Source organism: Tachyglossus aculeatus, chromosome 7 (genome assembly GCF_015852505.1).
Source record: "Tachyglossus aculeatus isolate mTacAcu1 chromosome 7, mTacAcu1.pri, whole genome shotgun sequence".
NCBI lineage: Eukaryota > Metazoa > Chordata > Mammalia > Monotremata > Tachyglossidae > Tachyglossus > Tachyglossus aculeatus.
Window position 1 is genome coordinate 2,636,934 of NC_052072.1, and position 15,317 is coordinate 2,652,250.

Genomic DNA, 15,317 nt, shown 5'->3' on the forward strand with positions numbered 1-15,317 from the left:
GTCCAGTGGTCTGTGCACAGTAAGCACTCGATAAATATGACTGAATGAATTGCACGGAATGATTGAATGGTATTGTGAATGAATTGAAGTGCTTAGTCCAGCGGTCTGCGCACAGTAAGCGCCCGATAAATACGACTGAATGAATTGCACTGAATGAGTGAATGGTATTGTGAATGAATTGAAGCGCTTAGTCCAGTGCTCTGCACACAGTAAGTGCTCAATAAATACGACTGAATGCACTGAAGCGCTCAGTCCAGCGGTCTGTGTACAGTAAGCGCTCGATAAATATGACTGAATGAATTGCACAGAATGAGTGAATGGTACTGTGAATGAATTGAAGCGCTTAGTCCAGCGGTCTGCGCACAGTAAGCGCCCGATAAATACGACTGAATGAATTGCACTGAATGAGTGAATGGTATTGTGAATGAATTGAAGCGCTTAGTCCAGTGCTCTCCACACAGTAAGCGCTCAGTAAATACGATTGAATGAATTGCACTGAATGATTGAATGGTATTGTGAATGAATTGAAGCGCTTAGTCCAGTGCTCTGTGCACAGTAAGCGCTCGATAAATACGATTGAATGAATTGCATTGAATGAGTGAATGGTATTATGAATGAATTGAAGCGCTTAGTCCAGTGCTCTACGAACAGTAAGCGCCCGATAAATAAGACTGAATGAATTGCACTGAATGATTGAATGGTATTGTGAATGAATTGAAGCACTTAGTCCAGTGCTCTGTGCACAGTAAGCGCTTGATAAATATGACTGAATTAACTCCACTGAATGATTGAATGGTATTGTGAATGAATTGAAGCGCTTAGTCCAGTGCTTTGCACACAGTAAGTGCTCAATAAATACGACTGAATGAATTGAAGCGCTTACTCCAGTGCTCTGCGCACAGGAAGCGCCCAGTAAATACGACTGAATGAACTGCACTGAATGAGTGAATGGTATTGTGAATGAATTGAAGCCCTTAGTCCAGATCTCTGTGCACAGTAAGTGCTAAATAAATACGACTGAATGAATTGAAGCACTTAGTTCAGTGCCCTGTGCACAGTAAGCACTCAATAAATAAGACTGAATGAACTGCACTGAATGAGTGAATGATACTGTGAATGAATTGAAGTGCTTAGTCCAGTGCTTTGCACACAGTAAGCGCCCGATAAATACGACTGAATGAACTGTACTGAATGAGTGAATGGTATTGAGAATGAATTGAAGCGCTTAGTCCAGTGCTTTGCACACAGTAAGCGCCTGATAAATACGACTGAATGAACTGCACTGAATGAGTGAACGGTATCGTGAATGAATTGAAGCGCTTAGTCCAGTGCTCTGCACACAGTAAGCACTCAATAAATTCGACTGAATGAATTGAAGTGCTTAGTACAGTGCTTTGAGCATAGTAAGCGCCCGATAAATACGACTGAATGAACTGCACTGTATGATTGAATGGTGCTGTGAATGAATTGAAGCGCTTAGTCCAGTGCTCTGCGCACAGTAAGCGCCCGATAAATACGACTGAATGAACTGCACTGAATGAGTGAATGGTACTGTGAATGAATTGAAGCTCTAAGTCAAGTGCTCTGTGCACAGTAAGCGCTCGATAAATACGACTGAATGAATTGAAGTGCTTAGTCCAGTGCTCTGCGCACAGTAAGCTCCCGATAAATATGACGGAATGAACTGCACTGAATGAGTGAATGGTACTGTGAATGAATTGAAGCGCTTAGTCCAGTTCTCAGCACACAATAAGCACCTGATAAATACGACTGAATGAACTGCACTGAATGAGTGAACGGTATTGTGAATGAAGTGCTTAGTCCAGTGCTCTGCGCACAGTAAGCGCCTGATAAATATGACTGAATGAACTGCACTGAATGAGTGAACGGTACTGTGAATGAACTGAAGCGCTTAGTCCAGTGCTCAGCACACAGTAAGCGCCCGATCAATACGACTGAACAAACTGCACTGAATGAGTGGATGGTATTGTGAATGAATTGAAGCGCTTAGTCCAGTGCTCAGCACACACTAAGCGCCCGATAAATATGACTGAATGAACTGCACTGAATGAGTGAATAGTACTGTGAATGAATTGAAGCGCTTAGTCCAGTGCTCTGTGCACAGTAAGCGCTCGATAAATACGACTGAATGAACTGAAGCGCTTAGTCCAGTGCTCTGCACACAGTAAGCGCCTGATCAATACGACTGAATGCACTGCACTGAATGAATGAATGGTATTGTGAATGAATTGAAGTGCTTAGTCCAGTGCTCTGCGCACAGTAAGCGCCCGATAAATATGACTGAACGAATTGCACTGAATGAGTGAACGGTATTGTGAATGAACTGAAGCGCTTAGTCCAGTGCTCAGCACACAGTAAGCGCCCGATCAATACGACTGAACGAACTGCACTGAATGAGTGAATAGTATTGCGAATTAATAAATTCATTCATTCAATCGTATTTATTGAGCGCTCGATAAATATGACAATGAATGAGTTGTACTGAAGGATGGAGTGAATTATAATGGTAATAATGATGATGATGATGGTGCTTGGTAAGCGCTTCCTCTGTGCCAAGCACTGTTGTAAGTGCCGGGGGAGAGGCGGGGTGATGGGGTGGTCACCCCGAGGGGCTCAGAGGCCTCAACAGGCCGCGGCCTCCTCCTCCGGGGAGCCCCCCTGACCTCATAGAAGCCGCGGACGAGGCTCTCGGTCTGCTGGGCCACTCCTCTCTCGATCCGCCATCTGACCATGCGCTCGATGTATTCCTTCTTGTTCTTCTCCGTCACCGGGATGTGGGTCCCGCCGGGCTTCAGTTCCCGCTCCGTGATCTGCGGGATACCGGTGGGATAAAGAAGAAGAAGAAGAGGAGGAAGAGGAGGAAGAGGAGGAAGAAGAAGAAGAAGAAGAAGAAGAAGAAGAAGAAGAAGAAGAAGAAGAAGAAGAAGAAGAAGAAGAAGAAGAAGAAGAAGAAGAAGAAGAAGAAGAAGAAGAAGAGGAAGAGGAAGGGGAAGAAGAAGGGGAAGAAGAAGAGGAAGAGGAAGAAGAAGAAGAAGAAAAAGAAGAAGAAGAAGAAGAAGAAGAAGAAGAAGAAGAAGAAGAAGAAGAAGAAGAAGAAGAAGAAGAAGAAGAAGAAGAAGAAGAAGAAGAAGAAGAAGAAGAAGAAGAAGAAGAGGAAGGGGAAGGGGAAGAAGAAGGGGAAGAAGAAGAGGAAGAGAAAGAAGAAGAAGAAGAAGAAGAAGAAGAAGGAAGAAGAGGAAGAAGAAGAAGAGAAGAAGAAGAAAAAGAAGAAGGAAGAAGAAGAAGAAGAAGAAAAAGAAGAAGAAGAAGGAAGAAGAGGAAGAAGGAAGAAGAGGAAGAAGAAGAAGGAAGAAGAAGAAGAAGAAGAAGAAGAAGAAGAAGAAGGAAGAAGAAGAAGAGGAAGAAGAAGAAGAAGGAAGAAGAAGGAGAAGAAGAAGAAGAAGAAGAAGAAGAAGGAAGAAGAAGAAGAAGGAAGAAGAAGGAGAAGGAGAAGGAGAAGGAGAAGGAGAAGAAGGAGAAGGAGAAGAAGAAGAAGAAGAAGAAGAAGAAGAAGAAGAAGAGCATTTGTTAAGCGCTTACTATGTGTGAAGCACCATCTGAACCGCTGGGGAGGATACAAGGTCATCAGGTTGTCCCACGGGGCTCCCAATAATAATAATAATAATGATTTCATTCAAATATTCATTCAATCGTCTTTATTGAGCACTTACTGTGTGCAGAGCACTGTACTAAGCGCTTGGGAAGTCCAAGTTGGCCACTTAGAGAGACAGTCCCTACCCAACAGTGAGCTCACAGTCTAGAAGGGGGTGATCAGGTTGTCCCACGGCGGGGGCGGGGAGGGGGGGTGTCACAGTCTTCATCCCCATTTTTCAGATGAGGGAACTGAGGCCCAGAGAAGTGAAGTGACTTGCCCAAAGTCACCAATTGGAGGAGCCGGGATTTGAACCCCTGACCTCTGACTCCAAAGCCCGGGCTCTTTCCACTGAGCCATGCTGCTTCCCATCTTCATCCCCATTTGACAGGTGAGGGAACTGAGGCCCGGAGAAAGGAAGTGACTTGCCCAAGGTCACACAGCTGAGACTGTGAGCCTGTTGTTGGGTAGGGACCATTTCAATATGTCGCCGATTTGTAATAATAATAATAATAATAATAAAATAATAATAATAATAATCTTCTAGACTGTGAGACCGCTGTTGGGTAGGGACCGTCTCTATATGTTGCCAACTTGTACTTCCCAAGCGCTTAGTACAGTGCTCTGCACACAGTAAGTGCTCAATAAATACGATTCAATGAAGGAATAATGATGGCATTTGTTAAGCGCCTACTACTAAGCGCTCAATAAATATGATTGAATGAATGAATGAATGATTATTATTATTATTAAGGGACTTGTCCTTCCCACACGCTCAGTCCAGTGCTCTGCACACAGTATATACATGTATATACTGCATGCATATACTGTGTGCAGAGCACTGGACGGAGCGCGTGGGAAGGACAAGTCCCTTAATAATAATTTATTCTATTTATATTTATTTATTTACTGCATATGTATTCTATTTATTTTATTTTGTTAATAGGTTTTGTTTTGTTGTCTATCTCCCCCTTCTAGACTATGAGCCCACTGAGCCCGTCTCTAGATGTTGCCAACTTGTACTTCCCAAGTGCTTAGTCCAGTGCTCTGCACACAGTAAGCACTCAATAAATGCCATTATTATTATCATTATGAATATTATTAGCATTAAGAAAGATGATTGTCATTATTATTATTATTATTATTACTCTAGACTGTGAGCCCACTGTTGGGTAGGGCCCGTCTCTAAATGTTGCCGACTTGTACTTCCCAAGCGCATAGTCCAGTGCTGTGCACACAGTAAGCGCTCAATAAATACGATTGAATGAATGAATGAATGATTATTATTATTAAGGGACTTGTCCTTCCCAAGCGCTCAGTCCACTGCTCTGCACACAGTATATATATGTGTGTGTGTGCATGTGTGTGTGTATATATATACATATATATACACATATATATACACATACATACATGCATACACACATATATACACACATATATGTATACACTTACATGTATATACTTATATGTACATACTGCGCTTACTGTGTGTGGCATATATACACACATATATATACATATACACACATACGCATATATATACATATATGTGTGTATGTATATGTATATGTGTATATACATACACATATATACACATGCATATATACATATATGTATGTATATGTGTGTATATATACATATATATGCATATATATACTGCACACAGTAAGCGCTCAATAAATCCGATTGAATGAATGAATGAATTATTATTAAGGGACTTGTCCTTCCCAAGCGCTCAGTCCAGTGCTCTGCACACAGTATGTGTGTGTGTGTGTGTGTATGTGTATATATATACATATATACATATATACATACATATACACATATATATATATATACACACACATACATATATATACACACGTATATATGTATATACTTACATGTATATACTTATATGTATATACTGCGCTTACTGTGTGCAGCATATATACACATATATATACATATACATGCATACACATATATACGCACACATATATACATATGTGTGTATATATATACACATATATACACATACATATATACATATATGCATGTATGTGCATATGTGTGTATATATACATATATGCGTGTATATATATATATATATATTATATATACTGCACACAGTAAGCGCTCAATAAATCCGATTGAATGAATGAATGAATTATTATTATATTAAGGGACCTGTCCTTCCCAAGCGCTCAGTCCAGTGCTCTGCACACAGTATATATGTGTGTGTGTGTGTGTGTGTGTGTATATGCATATATATATATGTATATGTATATATGTGTGTATATATATATATATACATACATATATATATATATATATATATATATATATATATATATATATACTGCACACAGTAAGTGCTCAATAAATCCGATTGAATGAATGAATGGATGAATGACTGATAACGGCATTTATTAAGCGCTTCCTATGTGACCACGCGAACCTCGCTGGCCGGCCGCGCGCGGGCCCCGCGTGTACCTACCTGCCCGAAGACCTCTTCGTTGACGGTGAAGGTGAGATCGAGGACGTCGTGGACGTCGTTGTCCTTCATCCACTGCAGGCTCTGGTGGAATTCCTCGTCCAGATACTCCAGGTCGCTCAGGTCGCACAGGCTGGGGACCCCCGAAATCAACCAATCAATCAATCAGTCGTATTTATTGAGCGCTTACTGTGTGCAGAGCACTGGACTGAGCGCTTGGGAAGTCCAAGTTGGCAACATCTAGAGACGGTTCCTACCCAACAGTGGGCTCCCAGAGGAGGGTTGCGGAGGTCAGGGGGTGGTCCCTGATACCCCCCGATGCTTTAACCCGCTGTTGGGTAGGGACCGTCTCTACATGTTGCCAACTTGGACTTCCCAAGCGCTTAGTACAGTGCCCTGCACACAGTGAGCGCTCAATAAATACGATTGATTGATTGGGGTGGACGCCCAATCGCCACTGCGAGCCCGTCGCGGGCGGCCATCGTCTCTCTTTCTATTCGTGGCTCAGCGGAAAGAGCCCGGGTAATGACTATTGGTCGTCAAACTGTACTTTCCAAGCGCTCAGTACAGTGCTCTGCCCACGGTAAGCGCTCAATAAATACGACTGAAGGAATGAATGACTATTTGTAACCCAACCGTACTTTCCAAACGCTTAGTGTTCTGCCCACGGTAAGCGCTCAAAGAATACACTTGATTGATTGATTGAATGCTCCGCCCACAGTAAGTGCTCAATAAATACAATTGAAGGACTGAATAACTATTTGTCGCTCAATAAATACAACTGAGTGAATGACTATTGGGCGTTGAACTGTACTTTCCAAGCGCTCAGTACAGTGCTCTGCCCACAGTAAGCGCTCAATAAATACGACTGAAGGAATGAATGACTATTTGTCGCTCAATAAATACGACTGAGTGAATGACTATTGGTCGTCAAACTGTACTTTCCAAGCGCTTAGTACAGTGTTCTGCACATGGTAAGTGCTCAATAAATGTGATTGAAGGAATGAATATCTGTCACTCAATAAATACGAATGAAGGAATGAATGACTATTTGTCACCCAACCGTACTTTCCAAGCGCTTAGTACAGTGCTCTGCCCACGGTATGCCCTCAATAAATACGATTGAAGGAATGAATATTTGTCACCCAACCGTACTTTCCAAGCACTCAGTACAGTGCTCTGCCCACGGTAAGCGCTCAATAAATACGATTGAAGGAATGAATGACTATTTGTCACCCAACCGTACTTTCCAAGTGCTTAGTACAGTGCTCTGCCCACTGTAAGCACTCAATAAATACGATTAAAGGAATGAATAACTATTGGTCGCTCAATAAATACGACTGAGTGAATGACTATTGGTCATCGAACTGTACTTTCCAAGCACTTAGTACCGTGCTCTGCCCATGGTAAGCACTCAATAAATACAATTGAAGGAATGAATGACTATTTGTCGCTCAATAAATACGACTGAGTGAATGACTACTGGTCGTCGAACGGTACTTTCCAAGCGCTCAGTACAGTGCTTTGCCCACGGGAAGCGCTCAATAAATACAATTGAAGGAATGAATAACTATTTGTCACCCAACCGTACTTTCCAAGCACTTAGTACAGTACTCTGCCCACGGTAAGCACTCAATAAATACGATTAAAGGAATGAATGACTATTTGTCGCTCAATAAATACGACTGAGTGAATGACTACTGGTCGTCGAACTGTACTTTCCAAGCGCTCAGTACAGTGCTCTGCCCACGGTAAGCACTCAATAAATACAATTGAAGGAATGAATGACTATTTGTCACCCGACTGTACTTTCCAAGTGCTTAGTACAGTGCTCTGCCCACGGTAAGCTCTCAATAAATACGATTGAAGGAATAAATATTTGTCACCCAGCCGTACTTTCCAAGCGCTTAGTACAGTGCTCTGCCCACGGTAAGCTCCCAATAAATACGACTGAAGGAATGAATGACTATTTGTCACCCAGCCGTACTTTCCAAGTGCTTAGTACAGTGCTCTGCCCACGGTAAGCGCTCAATAAATACGATTGAAGGAATGAATATTTGTCACCCAACTGTACTTTCCAAACGCTTAGTACAGTGCTCTGCCCACGGTAAGCGCTCATAAATACAAATGAAGGAATGACTATTTGTCACAATAAATACAACTGAGTGAATGAATATTGATCGTCGAACTGTACTTTCCAAGCGCTCAGTACAGTGCTCTGCCCACGGTAAGCGCTCAATAATTGAAGGAATGAATGACTATTTGTCACCCGACCGTACTTTCCAAGCGCTTAGTACAGTGCTCTGCCCACGGTAAGTGCTCAATAAATACAATTGAAGGAATGAATGACTATTTGTCGCTCAATAAATACGATTGAGTGAATGACTATTTGCCATCCAACCGTACTTTCCAAGCGCTCAGAACAGCGCTCTGCTCTCGGTAAGTGCTCAATAAATCCGATTGAAGGAATGAATGACTATCTGTCACTCCATAGATACGATTGAAGGAATGAATGACTATTTGTCACCCAACCGTACTTTCCAAGCGCTCAGTACAGTGCTCTGCCCACGGTAAGCGCTCAATAAATACGATTGAAGGAATTAACGACTATTTTTTTTGATAGCATTTATTAGCGCTTACTATGTGCAAGACACTGTTCTAAGCGCTACGGAGGTTACAAGGTGATCAGGTTGTCCCATGGGGGGCTCACAGTCTTCATCCCCATTTTACAGATGAGGGAACTGAGGCCCAGAGAAGTGAAGTGACTTGCCCAAAGTCACACAGCTGACAAGTGGCGGAGCCGGCATTTGAACCCATGACCTCTGACTCCAAAGCCCGGGCTCTTTCCACTGAGCTGAGTGAATTACTACTGGTCGTCGAACTGTACTTTCCAAGCGCTTAGTACAGTGCCCTGCCCATGGTAAGTGTTCAATAAATATGATTGACGGAATGAATGACTATCTGTCACTCAATAAATACGATTGAAGGAATGAATGACTATTTGTCACCCAACTGTACTTTCCAAGCGCTTAATACAGTGCTCTGCCCACGGTAAGCGCTCAATGAATATGATTGAAGGAATGAATGACTATTTGTCACTCAATAAATACGATTGAGTGAATGACTATTGGTCGTCAAACTGTACTTTCCAAGCGCTTAGTACAGTGCTCTGCCCACGGTAAGCTCTCAATAAATATGATTGAAGGAATGAATATTTGTCACCCAACTGTACTTTCCAAACGCTTAGTACAGTGCTCTGCCCATGGTAAGCACTCAATAAATACAATTGAAGGAATGAATGACTATTTGTCGCTCAATAAATACGACTGAGTGAATGACTACTGGTCGTCGAACTGTACTTTCCAAGCACTCAGTACAGTGCTCTGCCCACAGTAAGCGCTCAATAAATACAATTGAAGGAATGAATATTTGTCACCCAACCGTACTTTCCAAGCACTTAGAACAGTGCTCTGCTCACGGTAAGTGCTCAATAAATACGATTGAAGGAATTAATGACTATTTGTCACCCGACTGTACTTTCCAAGTGCTTAGTACAGTGCTCTGCCCATGGTAAGTGCTCAATAAATACGATTGAAGGAATTAATGACTATTTCTCACCCGACTGTACTTTCCAAGCGCTTAGTACAGTGCTCTGCCTACAGTAAGCACTCAATAAATACGATTGAGTGAATGACTATTGGTCATCGAACTGTACTTTCCAAGCGCTTAATACAGTGCTCTGCCCACGGTAAGCACTCAATAAATACGATTGAGTGAATGACTATTGGTCATGGAACTGTATTTTCCAAGTGCTTAGTACAGTGCTCTGCCCACGGTAAGTGCTCAATAAATACGATTGAGTGAATGACTACTGGTCGTGGAACTGTATTTTCCAAGTGCTTAGTACAGTGCTCTGCCCACGGTAAGTGCTCAATAAATACGATTGAGTGAATAGCTATTGGTCGTCGAACTGTACTTTCCAAGCGCTTAGTACAGTGCTCTGCCCTCGGTAAGCGCTCACTTCACTTCTCTGTGCCTCGGTTACCTCATCTATAAAATGGGGATGAAGACAGTGAGCCCCCCGGGGGACAACCTGATCACCTTGTAACCTCCCCAGCGCTTAGAACAGTGCTTGGCACATAGTAAGCGCTTAACAAATACCATTATTATTATTATTATTCAAATCCCAGCTCCGTCACTTGTCAGCTGGGTGATGTTGGGCAAGTCACTTCACTTCTCTGGGCCTCAGTTCCCTCATCTGGAAAATGGGGATGAAGACCGTGAGCCCCCCGTGGGACACCCTGATCACCTTGTAACCTCCCCAGCGCTTAGAACAGTGCTTGGCACATAGTAAGCGCTTAATAAATGTCATAATAATAATAATAATTGTTATTATTATTATTATTACTTCACTTTTCTGGGCCTCAGTTCCCTCATCTGTCAAATGGGGATGAAGACCGTGAGCCCCCCGTGGGACACCCTGATCACCTTGTAATCTCCCCAGCGCTTAGAACAGTGCTTTGCACATAGTAAGCACTTAATAAATGCCATAATAATAATAATAATCATTGTTATTATTATTATTACTTCACTTCTCTGGGCCTCAGTTCCCTCATCTGTGAAATGGGGATCAAGACCGTGAGCCCCCCATGGGACACCCTGATCACCTTGTAATCTACCCAGCGCTTAGAACAGTGCTTTGCACATAGTAAGCGCTTAATAACTGCCATAATAATAATAATAATCATTGTTATTATTATTATTACTTCACTTCTCTGGGCCTCAGTTCCCTCATCTGTGAAATGGGGATCAAGACCGTGAGCCCCCCATGGGACACCCTGATCACCTTGTAATCTACCCAGCGCTTAGAACAGTGCTTTGCACATAGTAAGCGCTTAATAACTGCCATAATAATAATAATTATTATTATTATCATTATCATGTCACTTCTCTGGGCCTCAGTGACCTCATCTGTCAAATGGGGATGAAGACTGTGAGCCCCCCGTGGGACAACCTGGTCACCTTGTAACTGCCCCAGCGCTTAGAACAGTGCTTTGCACATAGTAAGCGCTTAATAACTGCCATAATAATAATAATTATAATTATTATCATTATTACTTCACTTCTCTGGGCCTCAGTGACCTCATCTGTCAAATGGGGATGAAGACTGTGAGCCCCCCGTGGGAAAACCTGGTCACCTTGTAACCGCCCCAGCGCTTAGAACAGTGCTTTGCACATAGTAAGCGCTTAATAAATGCCATCATTATTATTACTACTGCTTTGTACTTTCCCAAACGCTCAGTACAGTACATAGTAGGCCCCTGCTATGAGCCAGGCACTGTATTAAGCGCTGGGGTGGAGATGAGCAAATCGGGTCGGACCCTGTCCCGTATGGGGCTCACAGTCTTCAAGCAGCGTGGCTCAGGGGAAAGAGCCCGGGCTTGGGAGTCAGAGGTCGTGGGTTCGAATCCCGGCTCCGCCACTTAGCTGCGTGGCCTTGGGCAAGCCACTTCACCTCTCTGTGCCTCAGTTCCCTCGTCTGTCAAATGGGGATGAAGACCGTGAGCCCCCCGTGGGACAACCTGATCACCTTGTAACCTCCCCGGCGTTTAGAACAGTGCTTTGCACGTAGTGAGCGCTTAATAAATGCCATTATTATTATTATTATTGCCGCTTTGTACTTTCCCAAACGCTCAGGACAGTACATAGTAGGCGCTTACTATGAGCCGGTCACTGTACTAAGCGCTGGGGTGGAGATGAGCAAATTGGGTTGGACGCGATTCCCTGTCCCGTATGGGGCTCACAGTCTTCAAGCAGCGTGGCTCAGCGGAAAGAGCCCGGGCTCGGGAGTCAGAGGTCGTGGGTTCGAATCCCGACTCCGCCACTCGTCAGCTGTGTGACCTTGGGCAAGCCACTTCACTTCTCTGGGCCTCAGTTCCCTCATCTGTCAAATGGGGATGAAGACTGGGAGCCACACAGGGGACAACCTGATCACCTTGCATCCTCCCCAGCGCTTAGAACAGTGCTTCGCACATAGTAAGCGCTTCACAAATACCATCATTATTATTATTATTAATCAATCAATCAATCAATCAATCCCCGTTCTACAGACGAGGTAATAATAATTCTGGTATTTGTTAAGCGCTTACTAATAATAATGATGATGTTGGGTAGGGACCGTCTCTATATGTGGCCAACTTGTACTTCCCAAGCGCTTAGTACAGTGCTCTGCACACAGTAAGCGCTCAATAAATATGATTGAATGAATGTATGAATGAATGATGGCATTTGTTAAGCGCTTACTATGTGCCAAGCACTGTTCTAAGCGCTGGGGGGGGGATACAAGGTGATCAGGTTGTCCCCCGGGGAACTCACAGTCTTCATCCCCATTTTCCAGATGAGGGAACTGAGGCCCAGGCCTGGACTACTGCACCAGCCTTCTCTCTGATCTCCCATCCTCGTGTCTCTCTCCACTTCAATCCATACTTCATGCTGCTGCCCGGATTATCTTTGTCCAGAAACGCTCTGGGCATGTTACTCCCCTCCTCAAAAACCTCCAATGGCTCCCAATCAATCTGCGCATCAGGCAGAAACTCCTCCCCCTGGGCTTCCAGGCTGTCCATCCATCCATCCATCCATCCCCTGGCCCCCTCCTACCTCCCCTCCCTTCTGTCCTTCTCCAACCCAGCCCACACCCTCCATTCCTCCGCCGCTAATTTCCTCCCCGTTAGGCCTCGTTCTCGCCTGTCCCGCCATCGACCCCCGGCCCCCGTCCTCCCCCGGGCCCGGAATGCCCCCAATCCCTCTGCCCCTCCGCCCAGCTCGCTCTCTTCCTCCCTTCAAGGCCCTGCTGAGAGCTCACCTCCTCCAGGAGGCCTTCCCACACTCAGCCCCTTCCTTCCTCTCCCCCTCGTCCCCCTCTCCATCCCCCCATCTTACCTCCCTCCCTTCCCCACAGCACCTGTATATATGGTTGTACATATTTATTACTCTATTTATTTATTTATTTATTTATTTATTTATTTGACTTGTACATTTCTATCCTATTTATTTTATTTTCTTGGTATGCTTGGTTCTGTTCTCTGCCTCCCCCTTTTAGACTGTGAGCCCACTGTTGGGTAGGGACTGTCTCTATGTGTTGCCAATTTGTACTTCCCGAGCGCTTAGTACAGTTCTCTGCACATAGTAAGCGCTCAATAAATACGATTGATTGATTGATTGATTGATCATCAATGAGTGAAGTGACTCGCCCAAAGTCACACAGCTGACAAGCGCTTAGTACAGTGCTCTGCACACAGTAAGCGCTCAATAAGTACGATTGAATGACAAGCGGCGGAGCCGGAGTTAGAGCCCCACGGGGGACAGCCTGATCACCTTGTATCCACCCTGGTGCTTAGAACAGTGCTTGGCACATAGTAAGCGCTTAACAAATACCATCATCAATGAATGAAGTGACTCGCCCAAAGTCACAAAGCTGACAAGCGCTTAGTATAGTGCTTGGCACATAGTAAGCGCTTAACAAATACCATCATCAATGAATGACTTGCCCAAAGTCACACGGCTGACAAGCGCTTAGTATAGTGCTTGGCACATAGTAAGCGCTTAACAAATACCATCATCAATGAATGAAGTGAGTCGCCCAAAGTCACACAGCTGACAAGCGCTTAGTACAGTGCTCTGCACACAGTAAGCGCTCAATAAACACGATTGAATGACAAGCGGCGGAGCCGGAGTTAGAGCCCCATGGGGGACAACCTGATCACCTTGCATCTACCCTGGTGCTTAGAACAGTGCTTGGCACATAGTAAGCGCTTAACAAATACCATCATCAATGAATGAAGTGGTTTGCCCAAAGTCACACAGCTGAAAAGTACTTTTAGTACAGTGCTCTGCACACAGTAAGCGCTCAATGAATACGATTGAAGTAATGAGGAAAGAGCCCGGGCTTTGGAGTCAGAAGTCACGGGTTCAAATCCCGCCTCCGCCAATTGTCAGCTGAGTGACTTTGGGCAAGTCACTTCACTTCTCTGGGCCTCAGTTCCCTCATCTGGAAAATGGGGATGAAGACTGTGAGTCCCACGGGGGACAACCTGATCACCTTGTATCTACCCTGGTGCTTAGAACAGTGCTTGGCACATAGTAAGCGCTTAACAAATACCATCATCAATGAATGAAGTGACTCGCCCAAAGTCACATGGATGACAAGCGCTTAGTACAGTGCTCTGCACACAGTAAGTGCTCAATAAGTATGATTGAATGACAAGTGGCAGAGCTGGAGTTAGAGCCCCACGGGGGACAACCTGATCACCTTGTATCCACCCTGGTGCTTAGAACAGTGCTTGGCACATAGTAAGCACTTTACAAATACCATCATCAATGAATGAAGTGACTCACCCAAAGTCGCACGGCTGACAAGCGCTTAGTACAGTGCTTTGCACACAGTAAGTGCTCAATAAGTACGATTGAATGAGAAGCAGCAGAGCCGGAGTTGGAGCCCCACGGGGGACAACCTGATCACCTTGTATCTACCCTGGTGCTTAGAGCAGTGCTTGGCACATAGTAAGCGCTTAACAAATACCATCATCAATGAATGCAGTGACTTGCCCAAAGTCACAAAGCTGACAAGTGCTTAGTACAGTGCTCTGCACACAGTAAGCGCTCAATAAATACAATTGAATGACAAGCGGCAGAGCTGGGGTTAGAGCCCTACAGGGGACAACCTGATCACCTTGTATCCACCCTGGTGCTTAGAACAGTGCTTGGCACATAGTAAACGCTTAACAAATACCATCATCAATGAATGCAGTGACTCGCCCAAAGTCACACGGCTGACAAGCGCTTAGTACAGTGCTTGGCACATAGTAAGCGCTTAACAAATACCATCATCAATGAATGCAGTGACTCGCCCAAAGTCACATGGCTGACAAGTGCTTAGTACAGTGCTTGGCACGTAGTAAGTGCTTAACAAATACCATCATCAATGAATGAAGTGACTCGCCCAAAGTCACACGGCTGACAAGCGCTTAGTACAGTGCTCTGCACACAGTAAGCGCTCCATAAGTACGATTGAATGACAAGCGGCGGGGCAGGAGTTAGAGCCCCACGGGGGACAACCTGATCACCTTGCATCTACCCTGGTGCTTAGAACAGTGCTTGGCACATAGTAAGCGCTTAACAAATACCATC

General features: G+C 44.3%; 1 protein-coding gene across 3 annotated transcripts in view; it reads right to left on the minus strand.

The window, feature by feature from the left end:
* Positions 1-15,317, minus strand: part of HECW2 (HECT, C2 and WW domain containing E3 ubiquitin protein ligase 2) — a 202,864-nt gene that overhangs the window by 33,605 nt on the left and 153,942 nt on the right. For all 3 annotated transcript variants that reach the window (XM_038749729.1, XM_038749728.1, XM_038749730.1), the window contains exons 24-25: positions 6,135-6,264; positions 2,685-2,831 (exon numbers count right to left, since the gene is read on the minus strand). In XM_038749729.1, coding sequence (XP_038605657.1) covers positions 2,685-2,831; positions 6,135-6,264 — 277 coding nt within the window. The remainder of the gene's footprint in view (positions 1-2,684; positions 2,832-6,134; positions 6,265-15,317) is intronic.